This window comes from Nelumbo lutea, chromosome 7 (genome assembly GCF_056320005.1).
Source record: "Nelumbo lutea isolate HS-2025 chromosome 7, American lotus-T2T, whole genome shotgun sequence".
Taxonomy (NCBI): Eukaryota; Viridiplantae; Streptophyta; class Magnoliopsida; order Proteales; family Nelumbonaceae; genus Nelumbo; species Nelumbo lutea.
Window position 1 is genome coordinate 60,119,995 of NC_142690.1, and position 18,872 is coordinate 60,138,866.

The window sequence follows — 18,872 nt, forward strand, 5'->3', positions numbered from 1 at the left end:
TTATTTATTACAAGAATAAACACATGCTTTAGATGAAAGAGTAAAACTGAAAACTGTTATAAAATATAATGTTGGTAAATATGTGATTTAACTTTTATGAATCAAAAGCAAATATCCACTTTATATAATATAATATAGATAAATACAAAATATATATTACCCATTATAACTATTACCAAAAAAACTGGATTTAATATTTATTACTAAAACTAGATACAAGACTCAAACCTTCTTCACAATAAGCTTCACTTCATGACCAGGCTGTATGATAATTTTAAACACAGGGGAGTGATGGTACTTTGGAGAAAGTGAGAAGGAGAAGTTTGATAGGATGAGGGCGAGGATGATCTTCAGTTCCATCATGGCAAAGTTCTGCCCTGCACAAATCCGAGACCCCATGCCAAATGCCAAGTAAGTTTGTGGAAGCTTGCATGCACCTGCAACTCCATTAGCAAACCTCTCAGGATTAAAATTGCAGGCATCAGGTCCCCAAAGTTCAGGGTCTCGGTGTAATGCATGCACCGAGAGCCAAATGTTGACGCTTTTGGGCACAAGAATTTCTCCCAACTTGATATCTTGCAGAACTTCTCTGGACAGCAACAAGCTTGGTGGATAAAGACGCAGCACCTCTTGAATCACCATTGTTGTCTGCCAAGAATCAATCAATGATATATATATATGTAGTAGTCCATTAATCAGTTTATGAAAGAGAGAGAGAGTGATTTAAGTTCATCAGAATATTCATCAGATATATATATATACCGTTTTCATCTTGCGAAGCATATCTACGTCTGGTAGGCATCCTCCACTAATTTCTAGTATCTCAGCACGGCAACGATCTTGCCATTCAGGATGTGAAGCCAGCAAGATGAAGCACCACAAGGCTGTAATTGCAGTGGTTTCAAGCCCAGCAAAGTAGACGTTCTTGCAATTGTCGAGGATGAAATCTTCTGCAGTATATGGACCGCCTAGACTACCATCCTCTGCACCCTCAATTATCATCTGTAATAAATCTTGCCCAGGTTTCTCTTCTGCTGCTCGTTCCTTTACAATCTTTAAGATCATTGAACGGACCTCTTTCTCTAGTTTCCATATTTTTCTGTTGTTCTCAGTTGGAATGTATCTGAACATATTTCCAAATTTCCACAGTATAAATATATATATATATCAATATATATGCTCTCTCTCTCTCTCCCTCTCTCAGATAAAGGCATATATACCTATAGCCAGGAATCCCTTTAAGAATGGTTGACATAGTCAAGGCATTTTGTATGTCTTTGAGCTTTGAAATTATATCAAGTGCTTTGGAGAAGCTGCTGCCAAACATAAATTTGGAGATTATAAGTGCCGAAATGCGGGTCATGTCCTCATCAACTCCTATCTCTGCAACTCCTCCTTCACTTTGAATTCTCCCTTGCCATTCTTTCACTATTGAGCTTGCAGACTCCACCATTAAGTTCACCATTCCCTTCAATAAGATTGGCACATGGGTTTTCATTAAACACTCAAATTGACTAGTTCAGACAAGTGCTAAGTTGAGTCATCCAGTTTTATATATAATTAGCCATTAGTGAAGTACTGCATGCATGGTTACCTTAACCTTATCCATGGATAACTCCGGAGCTATGGTTTTTCTCTGGTGAGACCAGATTGATCCATTTGACGTCAAAATGCCCCTCCCAAGCAAAGGCCCAAATTCATATTGTAGGTATCGAGACTTCCCCAAGCTCATGGATGAACAAAGGGTCATTTCCTTGGCCAGATAAGGGTCTGTCACATACAATATTTGTAGATTTCCAAGGGAAAACGTGAACAAATCACCTGTATATATTAACAGTTGATAATTAAACATGTTCTGTATAAAAACCAAATAAAAAAAAAGGATTCGTTAATTATAATAATCAATTGATTGATCAGATCATCTAAATGGTCAGTGGTTGGATTGGGTTTCATATCCTGATCAGAACTCAATAAACATTGTTTACCATATTCCTTTCTCCATTTCTCGAAACAAGGGAAGATGGTAGAAGCAAAATCATGAGATAGCTTTTCATTGTTTGAAGCCACCAATGCTGTTGATTTGGAATTTTGCATCCTCTTCATCTCTGGAACATTTCCAAAGATAAAGGTAGGGGGAGGACCTTTGATCCCTTGCTTTTCAAGTCTGGATCGAAGCAACTGTGGGTTTAACCAAAGAACCCTGTAGAGATGCAAAAACAAGCTGAGAAAACCAAGCAAAGCAATGGAAAACAACATCTTGACAAGTACAAGTTGAAGCTCCATTGCTTCTAGCTATTTACTTCTCTGTGTTTTCTTTCTCTCACCCTTTTCCCTCATTTATATAGTTGGGTTTTGTAGTGAACAGTTAATTAAATACTTTTTTTTACCAATTTAGATGCAGTCAAATATGACGCTCGCTAGTTTATTTGAACTTGTAACTAGAAATTTGAGTTCATACCGGTGTCGATCTTCATCTTTGGGTGTGAGTAGGACTAATCAGATCAGTGGTCATTGTTGGCGAACTCCTCACGACTGTATGAAACTAAACTTTGACGGGGTTCAGTTGGAAAATTTTGCTTTGCGCCAGCCATGAAAGTTTTCTTCGAGTCTTCGGTGGTGGAATGGAAGTTCTCAAAGGCGCTATTGGAGGGCCTTAAATTTGCTAATAAAGAGTTGAATGTATCCAATTAATGCTTTTTTTTTTCCGTTGGACGATGCTTTTAATCCTCCTTGCATGGCTAATTAATATAGCTAAATCTTTTATCCTATGTAGATCCATCATCAGTTCTTAATTTCTCCGGTTGCTGTGTTTAGTGCTCCGTTCCAAGATGGGGGAAACAAAGCAGCTCATGCACCTAGCTTGTAGCTACACAAGCCTTAGAAATATCACAAGTCTTTTGTACCTAGTATTTAATAGTTTAGGTAGGTGGTGTTTGGTTCCATCGCCATGTTTTCCACCGGAGATGGCAATTTGCCTTGCCCCAGTGGAGGCACGTTTTTTGATCATTGATTGGGGTTCGGGGAATGTTTAAGGGAAACCCAAAACTCTAGAAACTGGAGATGGGGCGGGGATGGCATTTGACCACTTTGCCCCAGCCCTGATGTCTAACCTGTCCTGATTATATATTATATTATATTATATTATATATAAACTGTTAATTTATATTATATTATACTATATTACACAACATAATATAATATAGCCATAGGTAAGTTTCAGGAAAAAAAATAAATAAATTTGCAATTAAGAATAACGTGCAAGCTAGGCAGGGCACGAAAGATTTGGGGATGATGGGGATGGGGTTGGGATTTCTTGCCTTGATGGGGTTTCAGGTGGGATATTAGTCAAAGACATGTGTGATTAATCAGAAAGATTAAAACCTTAACAATATTATTTTATGTTTTTTTTTTTATTTTATTCTTCATCTCCTCTATGTTGTTTGTCGCCCAAGAAGGATCTATCGTAAGTCATAACTCATAATAAACTATGATGATGGAATGAACAATGGGAAAAGATTTGAAGGAGATGGGAGAATTTGTGGAGGTAGGCCGCTGGAGAAAAGCCTTGAAGATTGAAACTAAGGAGCTGCTATTTGAGGAGCTGAGATTAAATGGTAAGCTGAGCTTGAAGATCAGGGAAGCAAAGAGAGGGATGGTGCTGTTAGACGGGTTGAAGGTAATAGAAGGGTTCAAGGAGTTTGTAGAAGGTGCAAGTAACAAAGGCAAACAAAGTTGTTGGAAAGAGTTTCTCTCAGAAACTGGAAGAAGATTTGTTGTAGAATGTAAGAGAAACCTTAAAGGTTATTTTATATCTTTGACAGAATTCTTTGGCAAAGGAAGAAAGCAGATGGTCTGCCTACCAGAAGGAAGGAAGAGTCAGGGTTGGAAGGCAGTCCATGGGGTCTTATGTGAATTGCTGCAACACTTGGGTGCTAAAAGAGAAGAAACAGTAAAAAGGAAGATAAGCACTTCTACTAGTCTGGTGAGAAATAATAAGCAAGAAACTCTATTAGCGACAACTGGGGTAGGCAAATACAGAATGGGAGTAAACATACAGAGAGGAGATTGGGAAAGTAAGCTAATAGTTAAAGCTTCAGCTCATATAATAGATTGGAGGAAAGTTGCAGATCTATTAATAGCAATTTTAAAGCTGAAGAGTACGTTTATTTTAACACCCTTAGAGAAGGATAAGGCTATGCTGGATCTGCTGGAGAATAGAGTAGAAGTTGAGGCATTAAATATCCAAGCTGCTCTTGGAAGCTTCACAGTATCAAGATGGTGTCCGGGATCAAACTCCAAAGATTTCTTTGTTGAAGATGGAGTGATGGTACGTCTCTTAGGCCTTCCCTTTAACTTGTGGAAGCAGGAAGTTGCTGAAGCCATTGCTTTGATGTGTGGAGGATCTTTAGGAGGTGCCTTTTGGGGAGACCTTTGTTCAGCCTCCATTTTATTGAATGGTGTAAAACCTGAGGAGATTCCTTGAAAGATTGAGGTGCTAGTTGAAGGGCTTTGCTATTCAGTGTGGCTGGCTTCATCCTTTGAATCGTTGCTCTAGAAGGAGGCCCGTAGGGAGGGAGATGAGAAGGTTGAAGAAGTACTACATAGCAAGAAGGAATTGGTTGATTCAAACAAGAAAAGATTTTTCACAAAAATGGAAAAACCAAGACTGGAGAAACAAAAGGGTAGCATTCAGGGGGTGGGTTTTATGCGTGTGGGAGCAGTGAACAGTCTGGAGGGTGGCAGGTCATTTGCACAAGTTGTAACCGGCGCCAACTTGACTTTTTTTAACAAGGAAATGGAGCCGGTCCAAGGAAGAACTAGATCTAGACCGGATAAAACCAAATCGAGTGCGTGTGACTCTTTTAAAAGTCACGTGAGGTCACAGTGGCTTAAAAATGAGCCAAAGCCAAAACCCATTCAAAACATCGTGGGTGCGTTTAAAGGCCCATTTGGGTTAGCGGGCCCGATCTAGTGGTTTAAGAAGGCGTGTGAGCCTTTAGTAACTCGCATGACTGGGGATACGACTAAGATAGACGATGCTAATGGTCTATCATCGTCCCTAGTCGCGAGACAAGGGGGGAACGTGCACAGCACCAAAAAACAGAGAAGAAGCTGGACTTGCAATGGGTTTCCCGACAAAGGCTGAAGGAGTTTAGCCCCCTGCGGCGCTCCTTAGAGAAGTCGAAGCCAAGTTACATTAAGGGAAGACCTGAAGAGAAGGAAGATAAGGATGAAGGTTGGGCACAGTGCAATGAAGGTGATGAAGACTCAGAGGACTGTTCGGTTGATGGTAATAGCTTGGGCAGTGTAAATGACGAAGGCAATTGCGCTGGAGGTGACGTGGATGGGTGGAATATTGTAAGTTTATTTCAGGGTGACGAAGGCAAGCGGTACAAACCATTCCCAAGACAACAGAGTATGCAAGGAGGATCAAAAGGAAGGAAGGTGGGAAGGTGCCGGAAGGAAGGTTTAGGAGTTAAAAAGTATGGGAAATTATTGAAAGAGTGCTTAAGTAAGTGGAAGGAGAGCTGATCTGGAGAGGGGAAGGGGAGGTAGGAAGAGGGGAGGGGTTAGTGGAGAAGAGGGAAAGGAATGAGGGTAGAGATGGAAAGGACTACGAGGAGAGAGCAGGGTTGGAGGGAGGTAATAGGAAAGGTAGGGTGGATGGAGAAGAAAGAGTAGAGGTGGGACCAGAGGAGAGGAAGAAGGGGCAAGTGGATAGAGATGGAGGGGATCCTGTAGGAAGGGTAGGGCTAGTGGACTCGATGAGAGAAGACATGATAGAAGAATTTGTAGGGAAGCTAGGTTGTAGATTGAAAGATCTGAATGCGTTGAAAGAAAACTTACAGAAGATGAAGAAGAAATCAGAATAAAGAAGAGGAGATTGAGTGAAGTAGAGAGATTGAAGAGAGATGTAGAAGGTGATAAGAGGCTCGGAGTAAAGGGAGACAAGAGGAAAGGGGAAAGTAGTGGTAAGTGGCAAGGGGTTCACCAAGAAGCAGAATGAAGATTCTTAATTGGAACGTGAGGGGAATTGGGAGTGCAAAGAAGAGGGTGACAATAAAAGAGGTAATAAGACGATGTGACCCAGACATTGTGCTGCTACAAGAGCCTAAGAGAATGCAGTTTAATGATAAATGGGCAAGGAGTGTATGGAAAGCTAGAGGAATTAGCTGGGTGGTTGCTCTCTCGTGGGGTGCTTCCGTGGGGGATTGTAACAATGTGAAAGAAGGATGTGGTGGAAAGTCTGGAAGAGTTTATCGGAAAGTACTCGGTGTCTCTGAAGTTTAAGCAGCAAGAGGATGATTATACATAGGTGTTCAAAAATGTTTACGGACCTTGGTGCATGGGTAGGGATTTCAATGTGATTAGATTATCGGAGGAGTCCAATAAGGTTAACCAGAGGGTGACAAAAAGCATGAGGAAGTTTAATAGTTTTGTGGATGCCTTTGAGCTTAAAGAGATTCTCCTAGCCCATAAGACGTTTACATGGTCAAACCTCCAATCTAGACCCATTTGCTCTAAACTGGATAGATTCCTGTTCTCTTTGGATTGGGAAGAACATTGGGGAACCTTGGCTTCTAGAGCTCTCCCAAGGGTGACCTCAAATCACTGGCCCATAGTATTATGTAAGGAGGAAAGAAGGTGTGGAAGTCCTACCCCTTTTAGATTTGAAAATATGTGGTTACGTCATCCAGGGTTTATTAACAAAGTAAAGGAATGGTGGCATGACTGTAACCCACTGGTGGAATGGGAGGGGATGAGATTTTATAAGAAACTACAATTCTTGAAAGCAAGAACCAAGGAGTGGAACTTGATGGAGTTTGGGAGGATAGAAGAAAGAAAGGGAGATTTGATGGATAAGATTGAAAGCCTTGAATCTAAAGAAGAAATGGGAGAATTTGGAGAGGAAGACAATGATCTCAGGAGAGATTTAAGAAGACAGCTAGAGGATTGTTTACACAAGGAGGAAATTAGTTGGAGGCAAAAAATTTGATGTAAGTGGTTGCAAGAGGGAGACAGAAACACTAGGTATTTCCATTCTCTAGCAGATGGCAGGAGAAGGAAGAACTTTATCTCCAAATTGATAGTAGATGTAGTCCAGCTAATACAACAAGAGAAGATTGCTAGGGCCTGTGTGGAGCACTTCAAATCTATTCTAAGAAGGCCTGTGAGTAGAAGGGAGTGGGTAGAAGGTTTGGACTGGCCAGATGTAGGGGTGGAGAATAGGAGAAGGTTGGAAAGAAGCTTTACTCTAGAAGAGATCAAGGAGGCTGTGTTTTCTATGGATAGAACAAAAGCTTTAGGGCCAGATGGGTTCACAATGGCTTTTTATCAGGACTATTGGGATATCTTGAAAGGTGATCTCTTGCAGGTGTTTGAGGAGTTTTTCAGGAGAGGAATTGTTAATCCGGGTGTGAACTCTACATTTATAGCTTTAATTCCATAAAAGAAATATGCATCCCACCCGAAGGATTTTAGGCCAATTAGCCTGGTTAATAGCTTATATAAGATCATTGCAAAAGTGTTGTCTATGAGGTTGAAGAAGGTATTGCCCGATATCATTACACACTATCAAGGAACCTTTGTGAGTGGAAGACAAATTACTGATCAAATTTTAATTTCTAATGAGAGTGGAGAACTTTAAGAGGGATAAGAAGAAGGGAGTGGTTTGTAAGTTGGACTTGGAAAAGGCTTATGACTTGGTGGACTGGGATTTCTTGAGGAGAGTTTTGACTAAATTTGGGTTTGGGGATAGATGGTGCAAGTGGATCATGGGTTGTGTCAGGTGTTGTCATTATTCAGTACTAGTGAATGGGACAGTGGTAGATTTCTTTCCAGCCAGTAGAGGTATAAGACAAGGAGACCCCCTGTCTCCTTTCTTGTTCATTCTAATTGCAGAGGTTCTAGGGAATCTGATTCACAGAGCAGATGCTAAGGGGCTCATTAGAGGCTGGAGAGTTGGGAGGGTGGAAATCCCCCTCACTCACCTATAGTTTGATGATGACACGATTCTATTTTGTGAAGGCGGTAATGTAAGCTTGATCAGGAACTTGAAGTTGGTGATACAACTGTTTGAGCAAATGTCTAACTTGAAGGTTAACCTTGTGAAAAGTTGTATAGTGGGGGTGAACCTGGAGGAGGGAGAGTGCTAAAATGTTGGGGTGTGAAGTTTCGGGGTGGCCTTTGAACTACTTAGGGTTGCCATTAGGTGATAATCCCATGCGAGAGAGCTTTTGGAACCCGGTGGTGGAAAGGTTTGAAAAAAGACTGGTATCCTGGAAAAAGAATTACCTCTCTCTTGGTGGGAGAATTACACTAATTAAGGCCATGCTTGCTAACGTATCCATCTTTTTCCTATCGGTGTTTAAAATCCCAGTGAAGGTCACTAATAGACTAGAGAAGTTTATAATCCTGTGGGAGCCAGGAGAGGAGAAGAGGGATCACAGAGTTAGCTGGGAGATAGTGTGTAGGAGTAAGTCTTGTGGTGGCGTAGGGCTTGGGAGTATCAGGAGAAGGAATATGACTCTGTTGGCGAAGTGGTTGTGGATGTTCCCTATGGAGGAGAAGCTATGGGCTAAAATAGTGGAAAGTATACATGGGCTGGAGGACAATGGATGGGACGCTAGAATCATAGCTAGGACCACAAGCAAATCTCCTTGGAAAGTCATTCATGACCTGCTACTAGTTTTCTCCCCTAATATCAAGTATGACTTGAATTCCGATAACTCTATAAATTTTGGGAACAAACTTGGGTGGGGAGCTCCCCTTTAAAGGATATTTCCTTCTTTGTATGCTCTATCTGATTTGAAAAATGAGCCGATCTCGTCTTTCATCATCCCGTCCTTTTCCACTTCTAAGATTGGGTGGAACTTGGGTTTAAGAAGGGATTTGAGGGACTCAGACCTTGACAGTATTTCGAGCATCATTACACTTCTTGATAACGTTGTCTTAGACCCCACTAGGGAGGACTCTAGAATTTGGACACCTACCCCCAATGGCATCTTCTCTTGTGCCTCGTTCTTCAAAGTCTTAAGTCAGTCCACCAGTCCTACCTTCCCCCTTTTCCCTGTTGGTGAGGTTTGGTGCAGAGCAATACCTCCTAGAGTTAGTAGTTTTTGTTGGGAAGCCTATCTAGAAAGAATTAACACTAGTGATCTACTACAAAAGAAGAGACCCAATACTTGTTTGTCACCTCAGTGGTGTGTTCTATGTAAAGCGGATGGGGAGACTGGTTTTCACCTACTGGTGTCTTGCAACTTTGCGAGGTCAATTTGGGATTGAGCTTCCTCCTTATTTGGACGCAATTGAAATCCCCCATCAGACTTGTAGGGCCTTTTCTCCCCTACCTTTTTCAGGTGGCGGATAAAAAGGGGAAGGATAATGTGGAGAGCACTAAGGGCTGCAGTATGTTGGACATTGTGGGAGGAAAGAAACTCCAGGATATTCTCAGAAACCCAAAGAGGAGTAGCAGATCTGAGGGCTATCATACATACTAAGGCGGTACAGTGGCTGAAATATTTGGAGCTATTCACAGATTACACTGTGGATGACATGTTGAGGAAGTGGGGTGAAATTGCAAATTGCACACAGACCAAGTTAGTAATGAAAATGGTTTGGACTCCCCCACCTAGAGGATTCTTGAAATTAAACTTTGATGGATGCAGTAGGAGAAATCCGGGGTAATCGGGGATTGGAGATGTTTTTAGGGATGAAAATTGGGTCATCTCTGCCATGTTCTCAGGCCCAATTGGAGTGGGTGACTCCCTTAGAACTGAGATCCTTGCAGTTATGGAAGGAGTCCGGAAAGCTAAGGAGTTGAACATCAAGAAACTCATAATTGAAGGGGATTCAGAGGTGGTGATAGGATGGCTGACTAAAGATCAAAATGGTTTATGGAAGTATAACAATGAGAGGAGGAAATTCATGTGGCTGGTGTGGGAGATGGAAGTTAAGACATGTTGGGTTAAAAGATTAGCTAATTCCCTAGCTAACGGTTTAGCTAAACAAGGGACAAAAAGGGATTCACTGTTTTGGGCCAAGCTATAACTTTAGTGTGTTCTATTCTCTTTTTCTTATTTTTTCTTTCTTTTATGAGGCTCTTAGTGACTCTTGGAAGATAAGTGTGTTTGTCTTCCTCCTGTAAATTTTCTACTAATGATTTAATGAAAGTGTTATTGATCAAAAAAAAAACTCACAATAAACTATAGTCATTTCTAACCTGGCCCTACTTGTAGCCCTAAATCTGGAGATGCAAGTTAATGAAAAGCTGCTAGCTCGGGACCAGAACAACATAACCAAATAGTATATACCCACAGGGAAAGGAACCAAACAAAGTGTATCAAGGAGAGGAGATGTTGATGTCATGTACACTATGTGTGTTTGGTTACGTTTATATTTATTGAATAAATGTTTGTATTTTATTTGCTGGTAAAACCAATAAATATAATAATTATAACCATTTATGACAATTAAGCGCCACTAGGCTCTACATTAGTGTAACAGTGAAAAAATGCCTGACCATTTGTGGAAACTTAAAAAAAAATAATTTCCACAAATGGTTGGCATGCACAAAAACCAAAGTTCACTTTTATCATTTTATGATGCATACAGAAGAGCAAAAGAGAGAATGTTGAAGTGGTGCCTATGTGGCAGCATTTATTGAATAAGTGCCCACGGAACCAAACACCTTGTATATCAGTGATTGAAAGGAATAGTAAAAAAGGCATTTGGCAGCTCTCTGTTTCTTATTAATGATTAGCTTTGGGATTTTGAAAAATAAGGGTTGAAACATCAAATTTTCGTTTCCTAAATTGCCTTGGTAATCCAGAATCACCCTGATGAAATGGCACATTGAATTTTGAAAAAATTGGCTACTTTTTGAGATATCACACAATTGTCATTATAAATTTATTATAATATTAAATCAAATCACTTTAAAAGCCCAATCAGCTGCACCCCCTTTTTTTTTTGTGTGTTTCTCAAGAAAACAAGTGAAATGAATCACTTGTAAATTAGGACCCACTTGTGAAACGAAATGCTTGTAAAATGCTCCAGTGCCAAACATCACCATTGTTTTCAACTTTTCATGGACTTGGCAAGAAGAGCTTTCCCTTGCCTCCTATAATTTTCCCTTTCTACCAACAACAAAAAACAAAAAATGAACTTAGCCAATAACCTAGTGATCCCTATGGTTGAACCATCAAAACATTTGATTGGACCAATATATAATGCCATAAGCATGGCCAATTTTTTATATAAGTTTTTGTATTATGTATGTTAGATAATTATGCATGTATATAGGTATCATATATAATTAAATAAAGTTTGTAATCAACGAATTCAATACTTGTATTTATATAAACTTATTATATATGTATAAGTTAAAAACTAATTAAACTATTTTAAATTTTTTTTTAATAAGAACAATAAAGGGGATTTAATTTAAATCCAAATTTTATCCAAAATTCCAATATATCAGATTTTGGATTTGAACTTTTTGTTGAGAAAGTGACAAACACATAAGAAAAATGACTGACAAGCAAAAAAAATAAAACAAAACTAGAGAAGAAGTAAAATAGAGCAATACAAAGCAAACACAAATATTCATCAACATCTCAACAAACCATTACACCCAAAATTCCCTCTCCTCTTATCTGGCACACTCTCCAGCTCTTCTTTCTTGACTCCTAAGATACAAGATTACTTTCGGTGCAAAATACAAGGATATTTCTATACAAAAACCCTAAATCGGGTCAGCCCCACAAACTACTAAGTAATAGATTTCACGAATCCAGATAACCTGTGATTCCCATCTATCTGTGATTCTGAATATCCTGTGAGTCTCATGTGCAACTAACTAAATCGTGATTGCCATGTGAATCCATACTGCAGGAGCTCTACCTCTCCATACCCTTGAAGGTGGTTAATAGTGGGCTCCCTCTGCTTCCATGACAGACCACTATGAAATTTTGTCTTCAGAGTTTTTTCAATTTTAATCAAATTGAAACGTAGAATAGATTCACAAGTGAAATTCAAGGCACCTCTACACCAATTTCAATAATCAAATTGGATTTTGATGTAATTGGATTCGACCCATGCAATTCACAAGCATTGTCAAAAGAAATTGACAAGGAGCCCTATGACATTCTAAAGCTTCTTCATATTCAGACAGAAAATATTGAATTATTTCAAGAGTAGTCCCTAATTGATAATTTATAACCTTCTTATCAAAATTCAAAAATAATTAGACGTGGATATTATACACAAAATAACGATAAATTTGGAGGGAGTTAATAATAGTAAAGAATATTTTTTAGGAATGAAACAACAAAATAATTGTAATATTATTAAACATCCAATCTTATATTAATATTAATCAGAATATAGAATTAATACTAGATTATGTTTTGATTATAGACCCAAATTGGACCGGATGAACCATGAATTAGCTTAATGATCTCATATGCCAAAATGAAATGTTGATTTGGGTGATTGGGTGATACAGGCTAATCTCTCTCTCTGTCTCTCTCTGGAATGGCAATGGTTTGGACCAGGGACCATATTCCCATCCCTGTCCCCCCAATTCCTGTCAAGAAAAAAATTTAGCCTCCATCTCCAATCCTCGACAAAGATAGGTTTCCATTGGGTATCTGAATCTTCAAATTTTTTAATTAAAAGTTTATTTTTGAAACAAAATGTTTTTTAAAATAAAGAGAAGTTTTAAAATATAAATAATATTTTAAATATATTTTAATATACATGATATAAATATTATATATATAATTAATATAGGGTTTGGGCATGGGGACTTCACTACCTGTCCCCGTCAAGTTGGGGAGACTGGGTACCCAGCAGTAAACCTGGCAAAAAGTTGATCCAATCCAACCCAATCAGAAAAAACAGGGTTAGGGTCTCATATTTAGCTATATGAATGGGAGAATGACCTGACCCAACCATACCTGAAAAAACTGGGTTGGGTTGGGTCATGGATCAACCTGCTAACCCGATTGCCAGGTGTAATTGGGACTATTTATGCATTGTTAGAAGTTTCCACTCGCTAATTTTTTCTATTTAGCCTTTACTCTTTAATGTTTACTCTTTGAATTGTTAAATGTTCAAGTTTTTTTTTTTATATTTGGAATTTTAAGGTTAATTCCTTTAATTTTGGCATTTTTCATGTATTTTTTCTTTATGCTTTTAAATTTCAGTTTTTTGGGGATGACCCGAATTAGCCCATGGGTCAATCCTAATCCAAACATTTAAGGTTAGGGTCTAGCATTTGACAACCCAACCCAAAATTTAACCCGACCCAAAATCAATCCAAAGTATCTTGACGCAACCCGAACCCGACCCACCCAACCCAATTTCTAGGTCTACCCAGCAGGGACCAGGAAAATTGTTGTCCCCATCTGTCCTAAAGGGAGAGTTCCACTCCCTTTCATGTACTCTCTATATACGTGTCTGACTAAACTCCCTTCCATTGATTCTCTATACATTTTTCAACTCCAATATTACCCTTAAACTTATATATCCCTCCTCAACAGCCTTATATTATGCCTGTGTGAGTATGGGTCCTACCCAATTCGGTTGGGTTTATGAAAGAAAAACCTATGATGCCGGAAAGATATGATATCAGAAAGGCTTTGATCAATTAAAATCCCCTCTAAATTTTGGTGAAGACCCAACTGAACGTGTTAAAAATAGGGTCATTTACTGAAACACCCTGTATAGTTTTATGGATTTACTAAAATCCACTCATAAATATGTTTTACTAAAACACTCCTATAGTTTGCAATTGGTTTACTTAATCGACCTTCTATTAGATGATAATGGAAAATTACAGTTTTAACCGTACTGTCTATTTGAATAAATTTAACAAAAAGGAAAATGAAAATGGAAATATCATTTTTACCCCTAATAAAATTAATACAAGCAACCACTCTATTGGATCTATTTGATGAATTTTGTTTTCTGTATGAAGAAATGAATACTTTTAGAATAAATAACCATGGGACCATGCCCTTCTATTTGATATAAGTTATAATATTATTATTTTCAAATGGCAAAACAAATACTTCTTTACCAAAAATTGATTAAGATGTTTTAAAAAAATGAAAATTATAGGATAGAATTTTTATTATCGAATCAGAACAGACGGCCAAAGGGGGCAGTAGTGGTTGAATCGTCCAAACATTAAACAAAAGCTTTAATAGTTGGTCTTTCAAACCAGTTGCATGTAAGAAGTTAATCAACCCACTCAACTAGGCGGTTACATTTATGGTCTTCTTGGTCCTAATCCTCCTTCTAGAACTGTGTATCTTCAATTCAATGACATAAATGCATACATAGGGCAAATTGACATCTGATCAATCACAAGGGTTTGAGTCTTTTGGCTGCAGTTTGATGTAATTTGTGTGGAACCAGTTTAGGGTTTGTCCTTACATGTCTTCTTTGACCATTCACCATCATTCTTATTGAATTACTGATCTGATGATTGCTTTGACTTCACATCAAGGCCTTAAATCAAAATTATTTTTTTGCTATCATCGTATAATGTCAATATTTATGACTTTATTATAAGCTTTAAATCCAATCACTGAGTTAATACATTTTAAAAAGTATTAAAAAATCTTTCAAAAGCTAAATGCTTTTCATTTTCACCCTTTTAGTTTCATTTGCACACGTGCATAGTACATGCCCTTCCTAAAGAACTTAATTTTTGTATTTTTACTTTTACCCCTTGTCATTTTGTTGGCACAAGGAATACCCTAATACCAAAATAAAATTATTATAAAAGTTAAATATGACCAGGGGCCATACAAAGCATTTTGAAAAGAAAACCCGAAGAAGAAAACACAGACTGAACTCCTTTATAAGCAAATTTGAAAATCAATAATCTTACCCACTTTCTCAAGGAATTTGTAATGGAAAATTTAAGAGATGTTATCTAATATAAATTGCTTTTATGGTTGTGAGCTCTAAAATCAAATCAAAATCATCTTTGTTTCTAGTTTAAAGAACATGTTTTCATCTAGTTATTTAATACAATGTTTCATTAACACAAGTCTATTTAATACAATGTTTCACAACACAAGTCTGAGTATGATTCAGGAATGCATGATCCCTAAGGCTATGTTTGGTTTGAAAGAAAAGGTAGGGAAAAGGAAGGGAAAAGTAGGAAAACCTATTCAAGGTTTATAAAGGTTTCCTTACCTTTTCCTTCAAATCAAACACAGCCTAAAAGTCCGTTAACCAAACAATTGGTATCATAAAAGCTGATTTTCATCAAACTTCACCCGGGGGTGAACTTGAATTAAAAACCTCATAGAAAAGGAATGATCCCTAAAAAAAAAACTTTTAATGGGTATCATAAAACTGGTATGTGCATGGTAACCAACTTCTGATTTTCATCAAAATTCAGGGAGGGTAGGAAATGTTAATTAAGGAATAAACTTGTAGAAAACGTAGTAAACCTCTAGTTAAGACTTAAAAACAAGTCTGACTATGAGCCATAAGGCATGATTCCTGAAAAATTGTTAACCAAACAATTAGTATCAAAAAGTGGTAACGAATCAGCTAATTTTCATCAAAATTCACGGAGGATAGAAAATGTGAATTAAAGGAATAAGCTATGAGCCAAAAAGGATTAACCACCCTGACTCTGACTGGAGCAGGGTGGGGCGAAGCACCCCGGATAGGGTCTGGTCAGATGGTCTAGTCTGTTTGATTCCTGAGTTGTTTTTGGTTTTGACTATGCTTGACTGGCTTCCTACCCTTGTTTTTCTTTTTATTTTATTTTTTATTTCTAATATATGTTCCTTTTCACATACACACATTTGAACAACTACTTGAGTCAAATTAAGCAGAAATCTTTGATTGCGTACTAGATCTAGATAGCCTTTCTTATCTGAAAAAATTAAGCCAATTACGTCCTTGATCATGATGATTTCAACTAACCTGGAAGCTGGGCGTCGAATTTTTTTGATAAAATGACTGTAAAAATTGAATTTGGGATTGAAAATATTCATTATTATTTTTCATAGTTTGTTAGTTCCATCCATGGTTTACGCTAATCAGGTAGTACCATACGAAAGTGAAATATGTTGAAACTAAGCACTAACGGTCCTTGTGGAAAATGGTATGTACATAGGTTTTGTCAAAGCTGAAATGAGAAAGCGTTATTATAAGTTATAATCTTGCATTGTATGTAGACGTTTTAAGGAAGTACATATAACAAATCTGATCATTGAATCAAAAAAATTATTAAGCCTCCATTCGGCACGTTTTTTCTGAATGGGTTGGTTTTTTGGAAACCCAGCAGTTTGTATTTTGATTTTTTTCTGTTTGATTGAGAAAAGATCTAATCGTTAAAAGTCGCAGTCCTGAAAAAATGTGGGAAGCCTATTTTGGGCTATTTTCAAGAAGCTCTAAATTGAGTTTTTCGCTTTTTTCTTCAATTTATCATCACGTAAAAGGATGTGCAAACAGACGTGCCTTAACCAAAACGGTCTTAAGATCTTGATGCAAAACCTCACATCATCTTTTGATTGTCATAGCTTTCAGAAGATCTTTCAAAAAAGACTCACCAAATGGCCCCTAAATTAATGCTCATAAGTTCAACTCATTTGCCATTAAAAGTCTTAATTTGGAAGGAATACAAATACAAATATGCACAGTGTAAATACATAGAAAATAATACAAAATATAATGTTTTATACTCTACATATTTAAATTTGTACTCCTTCCAAACTAAGCCTAAGTCCAATTTGGAAGGAGTACAAATACAAATATATAGAGTGCAAAACTATGTATTTTTGTATTATTTTGTATGTATTTATATTGTATATATTTGTATTTGTACTCCTTCCTTGGAAAGACTATAAATACAAATTTGTAGAGTGCAAAGCCTTGTATTTTGTATTATTTTGTATGCATTTGCACTCCACATATTTGTATTTAAAGTAAGGAGTTTCTAGAGAGTCTCGACTCTGAAGTGAGTGACTGAAAATTATTATAATCAAAGTGCACTTTTAATATACAATAAACAAAGAAAAAAGAATTTGATAGTTCTTCTCATGCTTTTCAAAACCTGACCGGAAAAATCAAGAACCGGTCACCTAATCAGTTCTGTTTTACCCCAAAACCATTTTTTGGCCAAAAACCATTAATTTGGTCAACAAACAATTAACCCATTGGTCAAACCATTCAACTTCAAGCCACCCAATGATTTTTGGCTTTTTTTTGTCAAAATAGACCTCAGTAACTCGTGCCCTAGGTCGCGTCCACCAAGCGGTCAATTCTGGGGAGCGGAAAGAAGTCTTTCGGGAAGGCTCGGTTTAGGTCGATATAGTCGACGCACATGCGCCACTTACCATTAGCCTTCTTCACCAGAACAGGGTTGGCTACCCAACTCGGGTAATGGACTTCTCTTATGAAGTCATCTGCGAGGAGCTTCACAACCTCCTCGTCGACTTCTATCTAACGAGCCTAACTACAAGATCAGTATTGAGCTTGTGAGTTATAAGGTCAGGGTCTATACTGGGCATCTCTGCCGTGGACCATGCAAAAATATCTAAATTTTGAAGTAAGAAACTTACCAGTTCGGATCGTAGAGGTTCCTGGATGGAGGCATCGATCTGAAGCGTCTAAGTTGGGCCTGCTGCCGAAGTTGGAACAGCAACTGTTTCTTCCGTGGGTGCAGCTCGTTCTTCACCTTGCTCCGTAGGCCGCTCCAGTTCATGATCGTCGGCCACCTTGGTCTTTCCCTTTAGGGTGGCGGCATAGCACTTGCTGGACTCGAGCTAGTCACCCCGCACTACCCCCACACCGAAGTCTGTAGGGAACTTCATTGCCAAATGATAAGTGGAGACCACTGCCCGTAGGACGTGGGTGATCGGCTGACCTATTATAGCATTGTATGGGGAGGGGGTCGCGACCACCAGGAAGTCATTGTTGAATCTGACTGCGCAGAGCCATGTGCCAACTTCCACAGGTACTGTCACTTTCCCAAGGGGTCTGACTTCTTCTCCGCTGAAGCCCACCAAAGGAGTGTTCGCAAGCCTCAAGTCACTTCCTACAACTGAAGCTGGTCAAACGCGGCTTTGAAGAGAATATCTGCCGAGCTACCTGAATCAACGAGGACGCGTCTAACCTCGAAATCGTGGGGGTAGTGGACCCCTCGCGCATCATCCTCTGTGAAGAAAATTGGTTCTTCTGTCTTCGGCTGCTTCGGAGGATTTTGCTCTTCCCGGGCAGCTTCACGAACTGACGTCCGAGCTATTGCTGATGGTGCCCTGAACCGGGCTCTCTTCCGGAGGCTACCTCTGTGACTGTTCGGTCGGCCTACTGCTGGACTCAGGAGCATCCTTACCGTACTCCCCTTGCCGACCTATTTTATTATTATTTTGTACAAAATTCCTTAAATATCCGCGGCGAATGAGCTCCTCTATCTCGTCGCGGAGGTTCTTACAATTTTCGGTACTATGGTTGTGATCTCTGTGAAAACTATAGTACAAGTTCTTATTTCTTTCATTGGGATTTCCCCTCAGACGGGGTGGCCACTTCACATACGGGGCATCCTTGATCGCCATAAGGATTTCGGCCCGCTTCGCGTTTAGTGGGGTGTAATCAGTTCAGTCCACTACAGGAGTTCGGAATGACTGACCCGGCTTTGCCCCCGAGCTGCATCTTTTTTCTTTCGACTGTCCCCTTGGCAGGAAGGCTCTCCTTCCCTTTTCCTCTTCTCGGGCACACCCTCGCCCTTCTGATTGATCTCTTCCTCCATGGCTATAAACCTATCCGCGAGCTTAAGGATTTCGATTATGGTCGCTGGTTGGTTGACGACCATATGCCATTTGAACTCTTTATGC

General features: G+C 38.8%; 1 protein-coding gene across 1 annotated transcript; it reads right to left on the bottom strand.

Annotated features, from left to right (window-relative positions):
- Positions 1–50: 50 nt before the first annotated feature.
- LOC148846617 (cytochrome P450 714C2-like) lies at positions 51–2,285 on the bottom strand. The gene is made up of 5 exons (XM_088956378.1): positions 1,986–2,285; positions 1,595–1,821; positions 1,221–1,468; positions 763–1,123; positions 51–648 (listed from the first exon to the last, which is right to left on the bottom strand). Exons 1-5 carry the CDS (start codon positions 2,281–2,283, stop codon positions 223–225), a joined length of 1,560 nt encoding a protein of 519 aa, XP_088812504.1. The 5' UTR covers positions 2,284–2,285; the 3' UTR covers positions 51–222.
- Between the last annotated feature and the right edge of the window lie 16,587 nt (positions 2,286–18,872).

Bases quoted from the DNA above. Each gene is read 5' to 3' on its own strand.
- LOC148846617 (XM_088956378.1), bottom strand. From the start codon at position 2,283: ATGGAGCTTCAACTTGTACTTGTCAAGATGTTGTTTTCCATTGCTTTG. The intron at 1,469-1,594 runs GTAACCATGCAT...ATCTTATTGAAG, and splicing joins TATCCATGGATAAGGTTAAG to GGAATGGTGAACTTAATGGT. The intron at 1,124-1,220 runs GTATATATGCCT...AAATATGTTCAG, and splicing joins AAAGGGATTCCTGGCTATAG to ATACATTCCAACTGAGAACA.